This window comes from Budorcas taxicolor, chromosome 16, assembly GCF_023091745.1.
Source record: "Budorcas taxicolor isolate Tak-1 chromosome 16, Takin1.1, whole genome shotgun sequence".
Classification (NCBI taxonomy): Eukaryota; Metazoa; Chordata; class Mammalia; order Artiodactyla; family Bovidae; genus Budorcas; species Budorcas taxicolor.
The window spans coordinates 61,999,193-62,022,719 of record NC_068925.1 but is presented as its reverse complement, the minus strand read 5'-3'; the positions used below and the strand labels follow the sequence as shown (position 1 = coordinate 62,022,719).

Sequence of the window (23,527 nt, the reverse complement as noted above, 5' to 3'; positions counted from 1 at the left end):
CTGGAAAGAAGGCCATGTACTTTATGTAATAAGGATCACATAGGAGGTAGCAATAGAAGCCAGCCACAGTGGATGAAGAGGAGAATCCTTGGTAAGAATTTAGGTGAATAAAGTGGCTAATGTTGTACGCTTTGATGTGCTCAGCACTTTCTAAGTGCTTTCTATGTGTAACTGACTTAATCCTCACAATACCATTAAGGAAGTAGCTATATTACTTCTCCCTTTTTAGAGATGAGGAAACTGAGGCACAGAGAAGTAATTTGCCAGTGTTACTCATTGAAAAAAGCATGGAACTGGCATTGTAGGGTCTGTGCTCTTAGTCATCCTTTTCCAAGAGTTTCTGTGAAATTACTAAATTTTTTTTTGTCTGTCACACCACATGTCTTGCTGGATCTTAGCTCCCCAACCAGAAATCGAACCTGGGCCACCTCCCCCTTCATCCTGCAGTGAAAGCCTAGTCACTGGACTGCCAAGGAATTCCCAAATGGACTCTTCCTTAGGAATTTCAAGAAGTGCTGTCTGGTATCAAAGGCTGAGGGCAGGCAAAAACAAAGCCTCTGTGGTATGCAGGCACAGCTAACAACTCGGTTGCGTGTAGTTATTTCGAAAATGATGAACTGTGAGTCAACACTTCAGGTTTCCAGTTAAAAAAGCATGATGTCAATGTGTGCCAATGTGAGTCAACAGGTAGGACTGTGTGATTGTCTCACTCTACTCAGAATTCTTTAGATCCTTGGTGTGTGCAATATTGGATTCCATGAAGCTGAGCAAGAAGGTAAGAAAGAAAATGGCTTAAAGGAAAATCACAAATAAGAATCTACAAAGTTGGCAAACAAATCAATATCAAAGACCCAACCCAATCCAAAAATGAACAGAAGACCTAAATAGACATTTCTCCAAAGAAGACATACAGATGGCCAACGGGCATGTGAAAAGATGCTTAACATCACGAATTATTAGAGAAATGTAAATAAAAACTACAATGAGGTATCACCCCGCACCAGTCAGCATGGCCATCATCAAGAAGTCTCAAATAACAAACACTGGAAAGGATGTAGAGGAAAGGCAACCCTCCCACACTGTTGGTAAACTGGTACAGCCACTATGGAGAACAGTATGGAAGTTCCTTAAAAAACCAAAAATTAGTTACCATGTGTGTGCATGCTCAGGTGTGTCTGATTCTTTGCAACTCTATGGACTGTAGCCTGCCAAGTTCCTCTTTCCATGGGATTCTCCAGGCAAGAATACTGGAATGGGTTGCCATTTCCTCCTCCAGGGGATCTTCCTGATGCAGAGATTGAACAGGGGTCTCCTGCATTGCCAGGTTCAGTGGTTCTTTACTGCTGAACCACATGGGATGCCCCAGTTCCACTACTGGGCATATATCAGAAAAGATAAAAATTCTAATTTGAAAAGACACATATAGCCCAACATTCAGCACTATTTATAATAGCCAAGACATGGAAACAACCCAAATGTTCACAACAGAGGAATGGATAAAGATGTGGTACATATATATAATAGGATATTACTCAGCCATAAAAAAGAATGAAATATTGCCATTTGCAGAACATGGATGGACCTGGAGATTATCATACAGAGAAAAACAAATATCATGTGATATCACTTATATGTGGAATCTAAAAAAGGATACAAAAACTTATTCACAAAATGGAAACAGATTCACAGATATAGAAAACAAACATGGTTAAAAAAGGGGAAAGGGAGGGAGGAGGGGTAAATGAAAAGTATGGGATACATATCACTATATATGAAATAGATAAAAAACAAAAATTTACTGTATAGCACAGGGAACTATATTCAATATCTTGTAATAATCAATAATGGAAAAGAATCAGAAAAAATATATATCTGAATCACTTTGCTGTACATCTGAAACACAACACTGTAAATCAACTATGATTCAATAGAAAAAAAAATCTACGAAGTTGGAAAAATACTTTGTATTTTTGAAATACAAAAATTCTTGGAGTTGAAATACTCCAACTGGTATAGAGCTTGAATAAACTGGAGGAAAACATCATATATGTGGTTTTAGAGACTCTCTGCACAGTAGTAAGGATAGATGTTTTAAACACAGACTGCCTGTGTTCAAATCTCTGCTTTAATATTTTTAACTTGGGTATTCTTAAGTATCATTTTAGCTTTTCTGTGCTTCAGTTTCCTGACAATAAAGTTAGGGTAATAGTACCACCTTGCAGGCACATCATGTGAAATGCTGGACTGTATGAAGCACAAGCTGGAATCAAGATTGCAAGGAGAAATATCAATAACCTCAGATATGCAGATGACACCACCCTACTGGCAGAAAGCGAAGAGAAACTGAGGAGCCTCTTGATGAAAGTGAAAGAGGAGAGTGAAAAAGGAGGCTTAAAACTCAACATTCCAAAAATGAAGATCATGGCATCTGGTCCCATCACTTCATGGCAGATAAATGGGGGAAAAAATGGAAACAGTGACAGGCTTTATCTTCTTGGGCTCCAAAATCACTGCAGGTTGCGACTGCAGTCATGAAATTAAAAGACGCTTGCTCCTTGGAAGAAAAGCTATGATCAACCTAGACAGCATATTAAAAAGCAGAGACGCTACTTTGCTGACAAAGGTCTGTATAGTCAAAGCTATGGTTTTTCCAGTAGTCATGTATAGATGTGAGAGTTGGACTATAAAGAAAATTGAGCACTGAAGAACTGGTGCTTTTGAACTATGGTGTTGGAGAAGACTCTTGCGAGTCCCTTGGACTGCAAGATCAAACCAATCAATCCTAAAGGAAATCAGTCCTGAATATTCATTGGAAGGGCTGATGCTGATGCTGAAGCTGAAGCTCCAATACTTTGGGCACCTGATGGAAAGACCTGACTCATTGGAAAAGACCCTGAAACTGGGAAAGATTGAAGGCAGGAAGAGATGGGGACAACAGAGGATGAGATGGTTGGATGGCATTACTGACTCGATGCACATGAGTTTGAGCAAGCTCCAGGAGTTGGTAATGGACAGAGAAGCCTGACTTGCTGCAGTTCATTGGGTCTCAGAGTCAGACATGACTGAGGGGCTGAACTGAACTGAAATGAACCACCTTGCAGGGTTATTGTGAGAAATCAGTTTATATATACATGGCTGTTGAAACAGTGTTTGGAGCATTAATAAGCACTCAATAGTTAACAAAAACTAGAATGAGGGACAACTTAATATATATTCAAATACAAAAATCTTGATATAGATATTTTCCCTCTTCATTACAGGCAAGGTAAAAGAAAGTCCATTGAAACTTTGAGATATTGAGAGCACATTAAAAAGAGTTTCTCGTCAAGAAAAGGACATAACAACTATATTTAAATGTTCTCTTATGGGCTATATAGAAAGGAGTGTTTCTCTTCTTGGGTTTAGCCTAAGAATGGTGCTCTCTAAAAGTGAGAAAACAAACTCTTAAAAAAATCAAGTTTGAATCAGGAGTACGTGGTCACTTTCTACCTCACTTGCCCAAGAAACAGACTGAAAACTAAAGAAAGCTCAGTGTGCTTGTGAGGGACTTAGAACAAATTAATAATAGCCATTATACATTAAATTAGTAGCTGGAATTTTTTTTACTGTGCCATTCTTTTTTCAGCATAGGAAACACTGCTGCTGCTGCTGCTAAGTCACTTCAGTCGTGTCCAACTCTGTGCGACCCCATAGACGGCAGCCCACCAGGCTCCCCCATCCCTGGGATTCTCCAGGCAAGAACACTGGAGTGGGTTGCCCTTTCCTTCTCCAATGCATGAAAGTGGAAAGTGAAAGTGAATTCTTTCAGTCGTGTCTGACTCTTTGCAACCCCATGGACTGCAGCCCACCAGGCTCCTCCGTCCATGGGATTTTCTAGGCAAGAGTACTAGAGTGGTTTGCCATTGCCTTCTCCTAGGAAACACCACACAGAAGCAATGGGAAAAAATCAGAACACATTTGTAGCAGGGCTACAAAAAGGACTTGCTTAGGTCAAATTTGTCAGACAGAGCCATGACCAGGACTCAGATTTTAAAACTTCATTGTTGTTTCCACTACCTTTAATTTCCTTTCACTGATTTTTTTTAAAAGGCAAAATGAATAAAAAAGGATACCATCACATTATATGAAGGCTTATAAATTTGAGGATGTATTCAGTTGTCCCTTAACTGTGTCTGCCCATTCCTTGGCCTGACCTCAGAAGACTGTACAACTCTATCCCCAGCCCACAGATCCTATTAAAGGGGTGACCTAGGCATCTATGTTTAATTATACATTCTTTTCAGGGATCACCCCATACACTGGACCAAGCCAATCAGGTTCACTCTCTTGGTGTGTTTAAGCCACAAGGGGGAAGGTGCTGAGGCATAGCAAGCAGGAAGTAGAGAGGCAGAGGGAACGTCCATGACGTCTCCATGCAGAACAGTCCTCACAGTTCCCATATTTTCCCACCTTGGAGTCTAAGATCTGTCTTCTTATAATATCTACCTTACCCCTCCTTTTCTCTTTTGTTGATTAGATAGGATTTTTATTAACAATCAAGTAATTCTTGATTACATGAGTCTCTACTACAAAATGCCAGAAGTCGACAGACAGATATATAGAGATAAGGATTTAGTCTACCACTGAGTACTTAGTATCTGGGGAGAAGACAGAGGAGCTAAATAGACTGAAAATATATTTTTAGTAGTACAGCACTTTGAAGAGTCCTCTATGAGGTGTTTTTCTCTGTAATATTACATTCAACCACCAACTCTCTTCTCAAATATTTTTCTTATCTATCTTCTCTCCACATGAATAGCCATCTCTTATCTAGACTATAATTACCCTCTTAGGCAACATGAAAAGATGTAAGGAAACTTGCTAGCTCTTTTAAGAAAACTTTAATTCAAAAAGATACATGCATACTTATGTACATAGCAGCTACTTACAATAGCCAAGACATGGCGACAACCTAAGTGTCTATCAGCAGCTAAACAGATAAAGATGTGTGTATACACATATATTAAGAAGAACAAAATAATGCCACTTGCAGGATACTGCAAACAAGGGTAGACCTAGAATTATACTGAATGAAGTAAGTCAGAAAGAGAAATAGAGGGCCTCCGTGGCAGCTCAATGGTAAAGAATCCACCTGCCAGTGTAGGAGACGTGGGTTTAATTCCTGACCCAGAAGATCCCACATACTGTGGAGCAACTAAGCCCATGTGCCACAACTACTGAGTCTGTGCTCTAGAGTTCCGGAGCCACAACTACTCAGCCTACCAGCCCTAGAGCCTGGCCTCCCCACAAAAGAAGCCACTGCAATGCAAAGCCCACACGCTGCAACTAAAGAGTAGCCTCTGCTCACCATAACTAGAGAAAAGCCTGCTCAGCAACAAAGACCCAGCACAGCCAAAAATAAATAAAAATTAAACTGTATAGAAAAAAGAGGAATACAAATACCGTGTTATCACTTATACGTGGAATTTAAAGTGACACAAATGAATATATCCACATTACAGAAACACATTTACAGAGAACTGACTTGCGGCAGCCAGTGGGGGAGGAATGGTATGGTAGGGAGGGACTGGGAGTTTGAGATTAGCACATAAAAACATTATATATAGGATGGATAAACAACAAGGTCCTACTGTATAACTACAGGGAACTATATTTAATATCCTATAATATACCATAATAAAAATAACATGAAAAAGACTATATACATACCTAACTGAATCACTTTACTGTGGAGCAGAAATTAACACAATATTATAAATCTAATTTCATTGCAAATACAATTTTTTAAAAAAGAGATATAAAAACATCCACTTCTGCTTCATTGACTATGGTAAAGCCTTTGACTGTGGATCACAACAAACTGGAAAATTCTTAAGAGATAGGAATACCAAACCACCTTACCTGCCTTAGAAACCTATATGCAGGTCAAGAAGCAACAGTTAGAACCAGGCATGGAACTGACTGGTTCCAAACTGGGAAAGGAGTATGTCAAGGCTGTATATTGTCACCCTGATTATTTAATTTATATATGCAGAGTCAGTCAGTCAGTTCAGTCGCTCAGTTGTGTCCGACTCTTTGCGACCCCATCAATTGCAGCACGCCAGGCCTCCCTGTCCATCACCAATTCCCGGAGTTCACTCAAACTCATGTCCATCGAGTCAGTGATGCCATCCAGCCATCTCATCCTGTGTCATCCCCTTCGCCTTCTGCCCCCAATCCCTCCCAGCATCAGAGTCTTTTCCAATGAGTCAACTCTTCACGAGGTGGCCAAAGTACTGGAGTTTCAGCTTTAGCATCATTCCTTCCAAAGAACACCCAGGACTGATCTCCTTTACAATGGACTGGTTGGATCTCCTTGCAGTCCAAGGGACTCTCAAGAGTCTTCTCCAATATGCAGAGTACATCATGCAAAATGGTGGGCTGAATGAAGCACAAGATGGAATCAAGATTTCTGGGAGAAATATCAATAACCTTAGATATATAGATGACACCACCCTACTGGCAGAAAGTGAAGAGGAACTAAAGAGCCTCTTGATGAAGGTGAAGGAGGATTGTGAAAAAACTGGCTTAAAACTCAACATTCAAAAAACTAAGATCATGGCATCGGGCATCATTACTTCATAGCAAATAGATGAGGAAACAATGGAAATAATGACAGGCTTTATTTTCTTGGGCTCCAAAATCACTGCTGTTGGAGACTGCAGTCATGAAATTAAAGGATACTTGCTCCTTGGAAGAAAAGCTATGATCAACCTAGACAGCATATTAAAAAGCAGAGACACTACTTTGCTGACAAAGGTCTGTATAGTCAAAGCTATGGTTTTTCAGTAGTCATGTACGGATGTGAGAGTTGGACCATAAAGAAAGTTGAGCACTGAAGAATTGGTGCTTTTGAACTGTGGTTTTGGAGAAGACTCTTGCGAGTCCCTTGGACTGCAAGATCAAACCAGTCAATCCTAAGGGAAATCAGTGCGGAATATTCATTTGAAGGGCTGATGCTGAAGCTGAAGCTCCAAGATTTTGGCTACCTGATTCCAGTTGGCAAAGAGCCAACTCATCGGAAAAGGTCTTGATGCGGGAGACTGAAGGCAGGAGAAGGGGACGACAGAGGTCAAGATGGTTGGATGCCATTGCCGACTCAATGTACATGAATTTGAGCAAACTCAAGGAGATGGTGAAGGACAGGGAAGTCTGGCGTGCTGCAGTCCTTGGAATTGCAGTCAGATATGACTGAGCGACTAGACAACAAATATGGTAGTGGGAATGCGCTAAATGTGGTGTCAGGAGTAATACAGGGTGAACAAGAGCATAAAGAGGCACCTGCACCAGTATTCCACAGTAGGGACTTCAGGTTTCAGCGAATTTCTGCCAGAAAATAAAGACTTCAGAACAAGTAAGAATTAGCAGAGCATAATTAGCAGAGACGAGAGAGAAGGCAAGATATATGAATATTTTGGAAGTGTTCAAGAGTATGCAAAAAGACTACAATTTGCAAATTGCCAAAGCTTTCTCCTGTTTATCCTCAGACGACGGGTTATATTTCCCCTACCATCCAAAAGAACCTGAAAGCCCAACAGGACTTCTCTGAATCTAGGCCAAAGACAGGCATAAAGCAGGAGTTTCCTCTTTTTCCAAGGCAATGGCAAACAATGGAAGACTTCTCAGTTTGGTTTCCCAAACTCAGGACTTACACTTTCATCCCAGGTTGTTAAGGTCAGTAAAAATCTTCGTAAGATTTTACTCTGTGGCCTTGATAAGGACAATGTAGAAAAGTCCACTATTTTTTTTTGCAGTCAATGAGAAATGCTTCTTCATACTGTGAACATCAAGTCCACTTTCTGATGATCTAAGATCAGAGGTAAATTTGGCTTTACAGCTTCAGTTTAGGTATTAACTATGCAAATTCTAAGTTACAAATTATAATTTCTTAGAGACTCTAAGTTTCTAAATTCTCTTCATAGAATGAAAATCAGGTTTACTTCCAGTTTTTGAGGATTAGAGATTAAGAAAACTTTTTAACAAGTAATATATGAAAGTCATTAAAAGACGGGAAGCAAATTATGTTTACAGAAATCTGTAAGGTCAGCATTGCACTGTGGTTTTCCCTGGGCCCATGTAGTCACCCAAAGTCACAATGGCCTAATTTCTAGAGGCTCAAGTTCCTATTTTCAAGCCAATGATTTATTACAATTTCCCCTTCAAAAGTATTATGGTAACATGAACAAAACAATGTTTCAGGCATCAATGATCTAAAATATGGATGTTCTTGAGCACACATTTTTAGTGAGGGCAACAAAATCTTACCCTTCATGTGTATAAAGCATAAAAATATGTATATGATTCACAGTCTGTATGAAGTATTAAAATTTCATGGGGGTAGATGATTAGGGGAAAAAAAAAAACACCCCAAAAAGGTTCCTTAGGCAGGTGAGAATGGAAAAATTGAGAAACGTGTACATTTTTACCAAGTGACGAATACTTCAATTCAACTTTCGTGATAGGTCAAAATCCCCAGATGAAACAGAAAACCACAGTGATTGTATTTTCTACCAACGTACTTGTGAGGAGCTCCAGTTTTCTCTTTGCCCTTTATTTCTCCAAGCAGAACTCACTAAAATTGTTCAAGTGTAAAGAAAACCCTAGGAATTTTTTAAAAGGTATACGAGTCATTAAACTTAACACAGAGTACAAACCAAAAAAGTAAATTTATTTAAATTACTAAAATAGCTTTTAAAGTCATTTACAGATTAGCTGCTACAATTATTTTTCCTGATATAAGTAATATTATTTTAAAATTTTGGTCAATGAAACAGTTAATAAAAACATCTGTTTCTCCATATAATACATATATGTATAAAATAAGCCTTTTCAAAAATTCTTGTTTTAGAATCCTCTATAAATCAAGAATATCTGACTTCTGACAGTGTCAGGAACAGATTATAATAAGGAGTATAAACTTATGAATACTGGTAGTCCTAGTGGGAAGAAATAAGACCATATTCTACCATCAGTTATGGGATCCTCAAAAGGTAAATGAAGAAGCCACTGACAGGCTTTAGTATTCTAAAAGCAATATTGCCATTTAAAGGTTTGTAGACAATAAAAAAATAAAGCTGATCCAGAATTTTAAGATTTTAAGAAAACCAAAGCTGTTGACAGATGAGAAAGCTGTTAAGAGATGCAAAGTTAAAACTGAAATACTATGGTACAGTTATGTACAGCAGTACATCTTAACATCCTTCATATATAGTAAACTTCACTTTCTTTTTGGCTTGAGGCACTCAACAGAATTTATCACGTGCACAGTAAATCTTTATACTTGTTACAAGAGTGTCATTAAAGGACATAGACTGCAACAAATGGACATGCAGAAAATCAAAGCCCTCTTTAGTCACTGAGGAGAGGTGGTTGACAAAGCGGTTTACCAATTTCTGACATTATCTTTCTTAACAAAATTTTCAGGATATGAACAAAATAAACTGCCTGAATTTGCCTGTTCTTAAGCGCCAAGTGAGCAAATATACTAAACCTCATCATATACATGCTTCAGAATCCTTGGGAGGAGTAAAAATTTCTTCAAGGAAAATAAAAGTCCCAACAGAATTCACTGAGAATGGAGTTCATATAGCTATGTTTGATGAACCCCAGGTGACAGTGACTTTTTTTTTTTAATTTCTGAGTGTGCATGGGGTAGCTTGCAGAACCTTAGCTCCCCAACCAAGGATGGAACCCAGGCCCTTGGCAGTGAGAACATGGAGTCCCACCCACTAGACAATCAAGGAATTCCCCAAGTGACTTATTTTAATATTTCATCTTGAAGACTTTTCCTCCCCTTTCCTTCTCCATTCCACAACTTTTCCCTGGTCTCCTTTTCCCTGTCCTCCAAAATTAAAGAAAAAAAGAAAGAAACACCCAAACAAACACTCAGATGGCCCTTCATTATTTTTGTTCCTATAAGGAGAAGCTGACTAAGGAATTCACATCTAAATGATGAAAAAAGAGAACAAAAACAGGAAAGCCCACAGTTGCGCTCAGGGAGCTATCTTACTAATAACAAACTCTGTGAAAAAAAAACCAAGTTAAAACATTAGGGAGGATTTATAGGAAGGAGCCAAATCCCTCCCACTGGTCATACCACAGGAATAATGATTCACTCCAGAATTTAAGTAGATCCTCTATGGGACTGTATATAATTTATAGTCTGTAGATATCATTAACAGATCTCAGTGGGAAATGAGTCTCTCAGGTAACAGATAATTAGGCTGAATAAACAATACAGATGTTCCATGTTTACCTAAGAACCTAACCTCCTTTAAAAAGAAACCAGGTCTTTCAAAAAGAGCTGAGTGCTGTCTGGTTAGAAAGTTTGAAAAAATTCTCAGCACTTGAGACGTAATTTTCTCTTCCGTCTTCCTTTAAAAGCAGATGCCCCTTTTCAGGTCATTTTCAGGTTGTACAGGCAGGACTAAGTGAGAAATACGGCTCCAGAGCCCACTCAGTTTGTCTGGGTCCATATGCTTGTAGGAGCTGGGTGTGTCAGAGTTGGTGAACTTGACTTTGAGGAAATCTCTCACTTTTTCTTCAATTTCCTTGAGGCCCAGATTGGTTCCAAGTGTCTCCTCCTCCAACAAGACGGTCAGGACTAAGGCTACATCTTTGAAGGCTGCACTTTCGTGGTCACAATACTTGTAGAAGATCAAAGTAGAGTCTGCAGGCAGTGACTCAAAGCGGTGGACCACAGCTGCTTTCTGGCCATTTCTGAACCCAGTGCTCAGTTCCTGATCTACTTCTTCTTTGACAGTATCACTGTCTCGAGCAGCTTTGCCGGCCCCATCAATCCGGATGGCAGGAACACTACGGAAGGAGGAGTAGGCATCAGCGATCTGTTCGCTCAGACACCTGAGTGCTTCTTCAGCATCTCGGGCGGCAGTGAGCAGCAAAATCGCAGGCTGAGGCCGAGGTTGGGAACCATTGAGATGTTTTTCCAGTAATGTTTGGCTCCTTTTCCACAGCTTCTCATCTTGACCTTGGTACTTATTCATCAGTTGTTTCATCTGGTTCTGGAACTCTTGAACAGCAGTGGTTTCTGCTTCAGGAGGATGAGTGTACCAAAAACTCCCAATGAGAAGAGCGGCTATCACAACAAGGGGCCAATACCACTTTGTCTTGACAGAAGATGCACTTCTGGGTTGCCCAGTCATTTCTGCTCAGGAAAAAAAAAATGACACACACAAATATTATTTTCTTAGATTCAAGAGCAAGTGATTTTTAAAGCCCACATTAATGTTTACAAACATTAGCTAAGAGAGGGAGGAATTTAAAGAAGGGAGCTGATAATTTACTTTCTTAAAGAAATAATTTAACACATGTATTTTAAGTTATGTATTTACTTATGTATGAGTATGCATATGTCTCTTCAATATCAAAATGATAGGAGGTCTCAGAGGAAAAGGAGAATTTAAGTATATGAAATGGCATATGCAAATCGGAAAGAATATAATTTATAAAGCAGAGCTATCATTACTACTGCTAATATTTGGGAGGTAAACAATATTAGAAGACACTTTACAAAATAGTTTTAAATTTAGAAACTAACATGGATTATTCTCCAAGGCGAAATGTTTAAGTATAAAAAGGGATAAACAAAAGGATGCATTATAAATGAAATCTTCCATATAACTGCACTGATGCCTATCTTTTGTGGCATGCAGTTGTTAATATTGGCAAAATTTCATTTGTAAGTCACTCCTAATTATTATTGGCAATGATATCAGTTTATATTTACCTAGTGCTTTGCAGCTGCAGCTTATAAAGCATTTTCTCATATACCATATCATTTAATCTTTTAAATATGACAGCAATAATATTTTTACTTTCTATTTATGGACCCTGTAGACCAACAGATCTCAAAGAACGGCTGGTAGGCTATCTCAAGATCTCCTCAAAGGGATCTTTGAGGTTAAAGCTGTTCTCCTAACACTAAGATCTTATTCACCTTTTCCCCGCCATATTGATATCTGCACCAATGGTGTAAAAAGCCGTGGTAAGAAAAACAACTGCTGCTTTAGATGAATCACAGGGCAGTGGCACCAAACTATACTAGGAATGTCTGTATTCTTCACAACCATGTATTCAAGGTTATCAATTTCATCTAAGAACATCCTTCATGAAGCATTTAAAGCTATTTACCTTATTAAAACTCAATCCTTGAGTATAACATTCTATGTGAAGAAATGGGAAGTATCTATAAAGCACTTTGTGCAACTGAGTTGTGAGCTAAACTAGTGCTTTTTTTCAAAGAATTTTTACTGGAAAGGACAAGTGATAAACTATGGCTAGTCACACTTCGTATTTGGGAGATGTTTTCTTGAAAAGGAACAATGTGAACCTCTTGCTTTCAAGGAAACTGACAATCTTTGTTCCCAGTGATAAAATTCAAGGTTTCAAGTGAAAATTAGAGTTGCAGGATATCTGCCATCATGAATTTAACAGCTCCCAATACTTAAGACTTCTTTGAGACTAGTGGTGATCTTAACAAATGTGATCTTTTTATATCGTATTAAAAACATGTCAGCATTTGGAAGATCTATATAATTTAGTGAACCAACCTTTTCCAAATGACCAGTGATTGATATTCAAAGTACAAGAAAGACCAATGGGTTTTAACAGAATGTAAAATGTAACAGAATACAAAAAATTAATTAATATGGTTTCAGATTTCATATTTCAAATAACATTTAGAAACTAATGTTATCTGAGTTTGGGAGACTATCAAAAGAGAATATTCACAACTGTCTAAAGACTATTAAAACATTATTTATCCGTACAAAGCTAAATTTTTGCAGATACCTCAACCAAAACATATATTGTAACAGGCTGAATACAGAAGCAGAATGAAATTCCAGCTCATTTTATTAAACCAAGCATTAGAGATTACAGAAAACACAAAATTATTTAAAAATAATTGACAAACATTAAAAACAAATTTTTTTCAGCTTTAATCTCTAGGTAATTATGGACAGGTATAACCTTTTTTTTCCTCAAAGGTCTCTAGGGATACTTATTAAGGGATACTTATTAACTTTCCTAGTGGAAAGTGGTATTGAGACTGAGACTCATTTAATAAAAGATGAACAGACAAACTTACTTTGGTTGGAGGTTGATGGAGATTGGTTTCCAAGCTCTGATTTCTGAACACTGTCATCTAATGATAGGAGTAATAAAGATTATCAATTTATGTTTCATAATTTCAGTATTTCCAATAGAAAAAAGAAAATTTCACCAAGAGAAAATATGGGAGAGATCAGCCAGAAACAGAAGAAAAAGCAGAAGATTCAGGTGTCTAATAGATTGACAGCTGTTTGAGACACAAGACCCATTTTTTTTCATAATTATTCATGGCATGTAAGAGTCGAGTACAAAGCATACTCTTAATACATTAGTTTTGTGAGAAAGCCTTGAAATTATTTAATTTGGAGTGGTAAAATTTCCAGGACAAAGGTACAAGGACAAAGAAAATAAGTACAACTATAATAAAAGGAAACATATTATACCATCTGAAAAACTGCCATATATTGAACGCTTGCCTGGTGATGATGCTGTGAAGAGGGAAAGAAGGACAAAATATGGATTATGGATTACTGAGCTATTTGGATAAGGGATTTTTAAGGTAAAACTCAATCTTAAATCTTCTTATTTTCCACCTAAAACTGACTCAATACTGCCTCTGGTGCTTCTGACCATTACAAATATCACTAATATTTTTGAAATTACACTAAAAAACTTTTCACCATTTCTGTTAATAGACAAGTAATTCTGTTTTAGCTTTGTGGCTAGTTAAACAATAGATATCAAAAATAATTTTCTCACAACTCCATCAAATCTCTATATCCATTATTACTTTAGAAAACAAATAAAAAACTATCCAGCTCTTTCCTTTTCCCCTCCATCTTTTTTGGCATGGTGACAGATTTTAACATCTAAGTAAAAGGAAATGGAAAGACAGCGTTCAGAAGGCGAAGAGGCTGAGTTATTCATTTGTATGATCTACGTTACCAATACTGTCATCCATCACTTGCCTGGAACTTAATAGCTTTCATGTGTATAAGTGATCTTTCTTGTATTTACCAACATTTTTCATTGGAGAAACACTGGACTAAACTGGAGGAATACAATTTATGCTGTTGTTTTTAATAGAAATAGCCTTATTTCTGGTCATATGACAAAAAACCTCAAATGAAACAAAATGACATCAACCTTAACTCTAAACTTAATAACTGCTTTGCAATTACTAGTTTAGTCTAGGAAATGTCATCATTTAGAAGCTTCAAAGTTAGGTCACCAAAATTAAAATTAAATTCCACTACATAATGTTTATCTTAAATACTTTACTCCGTGACTGCAAAGACCAAATGAGATAATATACAAAAAAATCTGTGACATAGATGATGATATTAATAATGGAGAATAGCTAAATTAGTTATTATGAAACATATGTAACATTTATAACTCATAGAAATAGAATTAAGAAAATCAAGTTAACACAAGCAGAACTCCCATTTACAACAGCATCAGAAAGAAGAAAATATTTAGGAATTAAGACTAATCAAGGAGACAAAAGAATTATAACTGAAACTTCTAAAACACTGATGAAAGAAATTAAAGCAGATATAAGTAAATGGAAAAGACATCCCATGGTAATGGATTAGAGAATATTCTTAAAATGTCCACACTACCAAAAGCAAGCTACAGATTCAGTGCAATCCCTATAAAAATCCCAATGGCATTTCTTTTTTATAGAAAAGGAAAACAATCCTAAAATTCATATGGAACCACAGAAGATCCCAAATAGCCAAAAATACTTTGAAATAAGAACAAAACTGGAGGCACCACACTTCCTGATTTCAAAATAAATCACAAAGCTAGAGTAATCACAACATTATGGTACTGCCATAAAAACAGACATAAGAGACCAATGGAAGAGAATAGAGTCAGAAACAAACCTAAGATGTGGTCAACTGATCCTCAATAAGGGTGTCAAGAATATGCAATGAAGAAAAGACAGTCTCTTCAAGAAATGGTGTTGGGGAAATTGGATCTCCACATATAAAAGAATGAAACTGGATCCATATCATATACCACACCCCAAAATCAACTCAAAATAGACTAAAGACTGAAACTAAGAACTGAAATAATACAACTCCCAGAAGAAACATGGGGCAAAACCTTCTTGAAGTTGGCGTTGGCAATGATTTCTTGGTTATGACACCAAAAGCACAAACCACAAAAGTAAAAATAGACCATGGGATTACATCGAACTTAAAAAAGCACAGTGACTTATGTGACTAAAATCACAACATCACCTCACATTATCAAATGTATTGTGTAGCTATTATCAAAACAAAAGTACAAGCTATGTGGAGAAGATGTGGAGAAAACAGAATCCCTGTACACTGCTGGTGGGAATATAAACTGGTACAATCTCTAGGAAAAGAATTATGGAGGTTCCTCAGAAGATAAAAATGGACAACCATATGATCTGGCAATCCCACTTTTGGATATATATCCAAAAGAATTGAAATTCCGATCTTGGAGAGATATACGCACACTCATGTTAACTGCAGTAATATTCACAATAGCCAAAACATGTAAGCAAACTAAATGTCCATTGACAAATTAATGGATAAAATGTGATATACACACAAAATGGAATTATTATTCATCTTTTAAAAAGAAGGAAATTTTGCCACTTTTGACTACATGGAAAGCATTATTATCCAGAAAGAATGAAGGGATGGAGCCAAAGCAAAAACAATACTCAGTTGTGGATGTGACTGGTGATAGAAGCAAGGTCCGATGCTGTAAAGAGCAATATTGCATAGGTACCTGGAATGTTAGGGTCCATGAATAAAGGCAAATTGGAAGTGGTCAAACAGGAGATGGCAAGAGTGAACGTTGACATTCTAGGAATCAGCGAACTAAAATGGACTGGAATGGGTGAATTTAACTTAGATGACCATTATATCTACTACTGTGGGCAGGAATCCCTCAGAAGAAATGGAGTAGCCATCATGGTCAACAAGAGTCTGAAATGCAGTACTTGGATGCCATCTCAAAAACAACAGAATGATCTCTGTTCGTTTCCAAGGTAAACCATTCAATATCACAGTAATCCATCCAAGTCTATGCCCCAACCAGTAATGCTGAAGAAGCTGAACAGTTCTATGAAGACCTCCAAGACCTTTTAGAACTAACACCCAAAAAAGATGTCCTTTTCATTCTAGGGGACCGGAATGCAAAAGTAGGAAGTCAAGAAACACCTGGGGTAACAGGCAAATTTGGCCTTGGAATACGGAATGAAACAGGGCAAAGGCTAATAGAGTTTTGCCAAGAGAACACACTGGTCATAGCAAACACCCTCTTCAACAACACAAGAGAAGACTCTACACATGGACATCACCAGATGGTCAACACCGAAATCAGATTGATCATATTCTTTGAAGCCAAAGATGGAGAAGCTCTATACAGTCAGCAAAAACAAGACAGGTAGCTGACTGTGGCTCAGATCATGAACTCCTTATTACCAAATTCAGACTTAAATTGAAGAAAGTGGGGAAAACCATTAGACCATTCAGGTATGACCTAAATCAAATTCCTTATGATTATACAGTGGAAGTGAGAAATAGATTTAAGGGACTAGATCTGATAGATAGAGTGCCTGATGAACTAAGGATGGAGGTTTGTGACACTGTACAGCAAACAGGGATCAAGACCATCCCCATGGAAAAGAAATAAGCCATATACAGATGTGCAAATACTTCATGATGTCATTTATGTGAGGAATCTAAAATAGTCAAATTCATAGAAGAGGTAGTTTTAAGGGCCTGGGACAGGGGGATATCAAGAGATACTAGTCAAAGAGTACACAGTTTCAGTTAAATAAGATGAATAAATCCTAGACATCTACTATATAGTAACTGTATTTATTGTCCTATATATTAAAAACTTGCTAAGAGGATAGATCTTATGTTAAGTGTTCTTATCTCACACACATAACAATAAGTAAAGAGGGTGGGAAAAAACTTGGAGGTGATGCATATGTTATGGCATAGATTATGGTGATGGCTTCACAGATGTGTACTTATGTTCAAACTCAAGTTGTATACATTAAATACATAAGTTTTATACAGCAAATGTATGTCAGTTACAGATGAATTGATAAAGATGTGGCGCATATATATATATACACATATATACATACATACATAATGGAATATTAGCCATAAAGAAGAATTAAATAGTGCCATTTGCATTGGATGGACCCAGAGACTACCAAACTAAGTGAAGTAAGTTAGAGAAAGACAAATACCATATGATATCACATATGTGGAATCTAAAATACAAGACACACAAAAGGAACATATCTACAAAACAGAAACAGACTCACAGACATAGACAGACATAGAGAACAGGCTGACCTGCCGAGAGGGTGAGGGTTGGGGAGGAATGGATTGGAGTCTGGGATTAGCAGATGCAAGCTATTATGTATAGGCTGGATAAACAAGGTCCCTGTGTGTAGCACAGGAAGTTTATTTAATACCCTGTGATAAACCATAATGGAAAAGAATATGATAAAGAATATACATATATATATATATAAAACTGGATCACTGTGCTATATAGCAGAAATTAACACAATGTTGTAAATCAACTATACTTCAATAAAATATTCTTAAAAGGAAGAAAAGCCATCAACATGTTTATCCTGAATCCATGGTTGCAAAGATCCAATGCGACAACACATAAAAATGTTTTTACACGCCCTTCTATGATGATTTTAACGATATGGAATAGCTACTATATACTGTATGAAAATTTACTATAACAGTTACTATAACATACTATATATTGTATGAAATATTTATGTATAGAATTCAAAGAACACAAACTTCGCAGGGCATATACTGTTGAGGCAGCACACTGTCTAAAAGGTAAACTCTACCTTTATTAAAAATACTTTTAGAGACAGTAGTAAAAATTTATTTAAAAAACATCTTTTTAAAAATATAAAGCTCAGAGTTTTTTTTTAGTACGAAGAGTAGGTAATAATCAATCACTCTATAAGGTCAAGAGCAGAGGGCATGAATATTTCATAGCTATTACTACTGATTATTACACGTATACAGTTAAAAATAGATAAGTATTAATGATACATGGGGCTTCCCTTGTGGCTCAGCTGGTAAAGAATCTGCCGGCAATTTGGGAGACCTGGGTTCGATTCCTGGGTTGGGAAAATCCTCTGAAAGCCTTCCCACTCCAGTATTCTGGCCTGGAGAATTCCATGGACTATATAGTTCACAGGGTTGCAGAGAGTCAGACAGAGTGACTTTCACTTTTCATGTGATACACTGAGACCTGGGCTTCCCTGGTGGCCCAAACGGTAAAAGAATCCACCTACAATGCAGGAAACCTGGGTTGGGAAGATCCCTTGGAGAAGGGAATAGCAACCCACTCCAGTATTCTTGCCGGGAAAATCCCATGGACAGAGAGGAGCCTGGCAGGCTATAGAGTCCACGGGGTCAAAAAGAGTTGGACATGACTGAGCAACTAATACACTGAGACTTAAAAAATGTGTTCACATATCTAGGTCATTAGAATAACCTAGTTATAGGTACTACTGTCCCAACTTTTAAGTTAAGAAAATTGAAGTTGACAACAGTTAAGTGACTTTACCGAGATCACTCAATTAGCAAAGAGAAGATCTGGGACCACAACCCAATAGCTCTAATTCCAAGTTCTCCTCTTTTCTCTATACCACTTTCAGAGGCAGGTTCCAAAACATGTATACTGATGAAGCACAGACTTAGAGGCCTGACTTTCCATGGACAGTCTTCCTTACTCTCACTATTTTATCACCTGGGAAACACCAAAAGTAAAGACAGTGGCTCTATCTTTCCCAAAAGGTTTGGATGCAGGCAGAAACCTGAACTGGGACCTGTCTACCCAGGAAGCCAGGGCTAACAAAGAATAATAACAATCTGGAATCCAAGTTCAGCTAAATCTAAAAATGAGTATTTTTTTTTCTCAAAGAAGCAGAAGTACAGAGTTAAGACAATGAAATATGAAACTTGGAAACCTAAGGAAAATTGTTTTCAAATGATCTTAGGTTGAAGAGAAATCTATATGGCTGTCTGGAAACCACTGCAGTCTTCTACTTTGAAAATTCTTCCTGTTTATTGTTCTTATCTTGAAGTCTTTGTGCAGTCAAAAATCTAAAAAATGTTATCTGCACCTTGATGTGCAAACTTCTGCTATATAATTTCTATTTAATTCTGGAAGTCCTATATATATGGTGGATGGCCATCAATCAGGATATAACTGTTTAAACCATAGCAAATGTACAAACTTAAGACAAAGCAGAAATGCAAACAGAGAATATACTACATCAATTTAGTCTAAGGCATGGCATGGATTTTTTTTAATACAAAGTTTAACATGGACACATTGCTATAGATATTACGATAAACACTGAATTCAAAGTTTTACAGCACCTATTTACTTCTTAAATATTTCTTAAACTCTATGACATCTACTCTATCCTAAACCTAAACATGAAAATACAATTTGAAGATTTCAGCATTTATAACTTAAAATAATAGGTATGCAAAGCTGGTCTAAGTGTTTATTTACATAATGGTAAATAACTGTTTACCTTCCCTGGTGGCTCAGCTGGCAAAGAATCCACCTACAATGCTGGAGACCTGGGTTCGATCTCTGGGTTGGGAAGATCCCCTGGAGAAGGGAACAGCTACCCACTTCAGTATTTTGGCCTGGAGAATTCCATGGCCTCTAGAGTCCATGGGGTCGCAAAGAGTTGCACACTACTGAGCGACTTTCACACAAACAATTGTTAAATATAGAAAAAAAACAGGTATTGTCAAAAGATCAGAATTTCATTTTCATGTGCAGACTGTACAACTGCTGGATAGAACTGACAACTTAACAAGTACAGACGTATCATCCACTGGTTTTCTCATACTACTATCTACATTTTTTACCAGTCCAAACAGATAGAAATAACTACACTAGCAATCCTAAAAGTCCTTTATTAATGAGATCACAAACAACTCAAATGCTTATCTGAAGAATTAAACAGCTTTATCTGTTAAATAATCAAGAAAACAGCAAATAAACTTAAAATTACTTCGATAACCGAGATTTAAAAATACTTCAATAACGGGTACAGATTTATCAACTTACTTTGCATCCTAGTCCTTATTCTTGTGGTTTGTTCAACCCATTCCTGAGGAGTTTTCTGATATCCTGAGCCTGCGACATATCAAGATATCACTGCACATACTTTGAAAATGTATACTATATCTAAGTGTTATAAGGTACATTTATCAGAAAGGTAAAACAATGTTAGGAAGGGAAAAAACAAAAGCAATCGGTTCAGAAGTAAACGATAATGTCAAAAGATCACATCAGTGAGGATGAACTACTTCCTACAGCAAGACAGGCAACAAATAAACACATAATCTCCTAACAGACAAAACTAGGTACAAGTCCTTTGCTATGGTCTATGAGAATGGGATTGTCAATACTTGAACTTCATTAACACTTCGGTGTTAATTAAGAAGAGAAAGGTTAACCATTTACTTTTGTAAATAAATTATGTTTGGTAAAGTAGTCCTGAACACATTTCCACATTACAGAGTACCAATATTACATATAGTACTGATCTATGGTGGATTAAAAGGCAAAGGGGATAAAATGACTTTCAATCCTATTCAAATTTTTGTTGGCAGAATAAGACTGGGTTAGACTTGGATAACTAATAAAGAATAGACAACCAACCACTTACTTAGCATTAATGGTTGCTTATCAAAAGCTGTGAAGTCTCTACCTGAAACAGAAAACAGAGATAAGATCATAGAAACCTTGGGGAAAAAAATGAAGATGCCTGGATGCATAGACATTTTGCTTGTTTACTACTGACACCAAAACCAAACAAAAAAAATCAAACCTTTCTGTCATCAGTCCCAAACATATACAACCTGTGTTTTCCTTTCCTAAACTTCAAAATGTTCAGGAATTGGATAATAAGAAGCTAGCTTTAAGGGAAACACCATCAAAATAATGGCTAAATGTACTGACTGCTTACCAGTACTAAGTATAATTTTATTAATTCTCACACTTTATGTGGTAGATACCATTATTCCTATTTCACAAATAAGGAAACTGAAAATTCCTCCAAGATTAAATATGTAAAGGTAGTGGGACTGAGATACAAACCCAGAAGTTCATATATAGCAGTATATACTACACAAGCAGATTTGTGAACACCATATAAGCAAAGCAGTGCAAGATGCTACTTCATGTTTTGGGATGGTATTTAAGGACAACTATAAAACGATACACGGGGATAATTAGAAAATTATATTACAATTATAATGTGGTAGATTTCCAAATCTGCCCTGAAGAAACAAGTTACTTCTACCTACTGATACAAGCATCAATATAAATTTATCTTCAATGTAATTTTTTTTCTGACTATAAATGTAATATATATGCTGGCTGTAATACAAACACACCATTCTAGAAATGCATAACCTAAAAATTCATTAACATCTATTATGTGTCTACTATGTGCAAAACACTGTAGGAAAATTATGATGAATAACACAGACAGACGTATATTTCAGATTTGTTTTCAGTCTATACTAACAAAGAACTTCAAAAAAGTAGACACACGCTTTTTTGTATTGTCTTTCATTGATTCTATGAAGTACTTTTTAGAAAACACCTTTGCGTTAGGGCTGTATCTTACAATCAATGGTATGACACAGTTTAACTAGATGGTTTTCTTTCTCAGTGACATGTAAAAGCGATGGCATTTTACATTCAGTGAAATATTTACTGATCACCTAACTGTATACAAACAACTCATTTTCCATAACTGAAAAGTATACCATTGCATAAGTATAGCATAATTAACATAAGCAGACACATTTCAGAGCTTCCGAAGATTAAAGATTTAGAATAACAAAGGGCAAACATATAAGATGATTCAGGGAGTAATTTTCCATAAAAGACTGGTTTTTGTTTTAGCTGCTTTAAATTCCAAACTCAGAACCTACTAAAAACTAATACATTTATAGTATATATACACACACACACACACACACACACACACACACACATATGTGTATATATAGGTTTAGTAGGTTTGTGTGTGTATACACACACATACATATATATACACATACATATATATACACACACACACACACACATAAAGTGCAATTCTATGAACATAGTGATTATAAAACAGATTTCCAAAGCTTTTCTTTATAAAAATAGTCTCATGGCTAGTCTCATGGCTTCACTGGTGGCTCAGTGGTAAAGAATCTGCCTGTTAAGGCAGGAGCTATGTGTTCAATCCCTGATCCAGGAAGATTCCACATTCCATGGAGCAACTAAGCCCATGTGTCACAACTCTAAGCCTGTGCTCTAGAGCCCAGCAGTGGCAACTACTGAAGCCCACATACCCTAGAGCCCAGGCTTCACGACAAGAGAAGTCACTGCAATGAGAAGAGAGCAGCCCCTGCTCTCTGCAACCAGAGAAAAGTCAGTGCAGCAATGAAGACTCAGCACAGCCATAAATAAATAAATAAAATTACATATATTAAAAAACACGTTTCTTTAAAAATATAAAAAGTCTCATGTTTAATATGGCCATGTGGGAGGAGAACAAAGTCCTTGAAGATTTTACATTCCAGGATATTTTTGATTGATTCTTAATTTGAATTCTGGGATTTTACTTAAAAATGGAAAAGAAAAAAACAGTGTAATTTCTGCTTAATCTAAGAAATACATACTCACTATAGATAATCTACAAAATATAGATAAAAGAAAATGAAAAACATCAACAACGGTTTTACTATCCTGAACAAATCATTGTTAGCATCTTCATATTACCTCCCAATCTGTGTTACATTTTCTCAACATTTTATTATGAAAAATTTCAAAGTTGGAAGCAAGGCTGTAAGACTGTTATATACACACCAACTAATGAACTTTACTATACCTGATTTATCAACAAACTTGTACTGCAAATAAGGACATTCAACAAGCCACAGAAAGCAGAAGTTTTTTGTTTTTCTTTCATTCAAAATCAAGGTTGAGTACAGAGGTGATTAACTCAAGAAGCAAATTCAAGATACGAGATGAGTTGTTGTTGTTGTTGTTGTTGTTTAGCATTCACTATACTCTCTTTCAACATTTTACACTAAACTGCAAAAGACAGTCTTCAAAAATAAGAATAGCATTTGACCACAATCACATCTAGACTTTTAAGAGTGTAAATTACAGTTTTACCTACTTTGTGATGACTGCCAAAGTGATTCTTTATATTGACTTGATGATCTGGTGGTTTGGTCTAAAAACAAAAAAGAAAAATAGTATACTATAAAGCACATTTAACTTTCTAAGTGTATATTTACCAGAAAATAATGAATAATCAGAA

The 23,527-nt window shown here is 36.7% G+C and overlaps 1 protein-coding gene across 2 annotated transcripts in view; it reads right to left on the bottom strand.

Moving 5' to 3' along the window:
• Positions 1-8,687: 8,687 nt before the first annotated feature.
• TOR1AIP1 (torsin 1A interacting protein 1) overlaps positions 8,688-23,527 on the bottom strand; it is a 43,228-nt gene continuing 28,388 nt past the window's right edge. The window contains exons 6-11 of one of the 2 annotated variants that reach the window (XM_052653622.1): positions 23,384-23,440; positions 20,864-20,905; positions 20,260-20,328; positions 13,554-13,598; positions 13,148-13,204; positions 8,688-11,203 (exon numbers count right to left, since the gene is read on the bottom strand). In XM_052653622.1, the coding sequence (XP_052509582.1) occupies positions 10,416-11,203; positions 13,148-13,204; positions 13,554-13,598; positions 20,260-20,328; positions 20,864-20,905; positions 23,384-23,440 (1,058 nt within the window). In that variant the 3' untranslated portion in view covers positions 8,688-10,415. The remainder of the gene's footprint in view (positions 11,204-13,147; positions 13,205-13,553; positions 13,599-20,259; positions 20,329-20,863; positions 20,906-23,383; positions 23,441-23,527) is intronic. The other variant, XM_052653623.1, reaches the window with a different exon arrangement.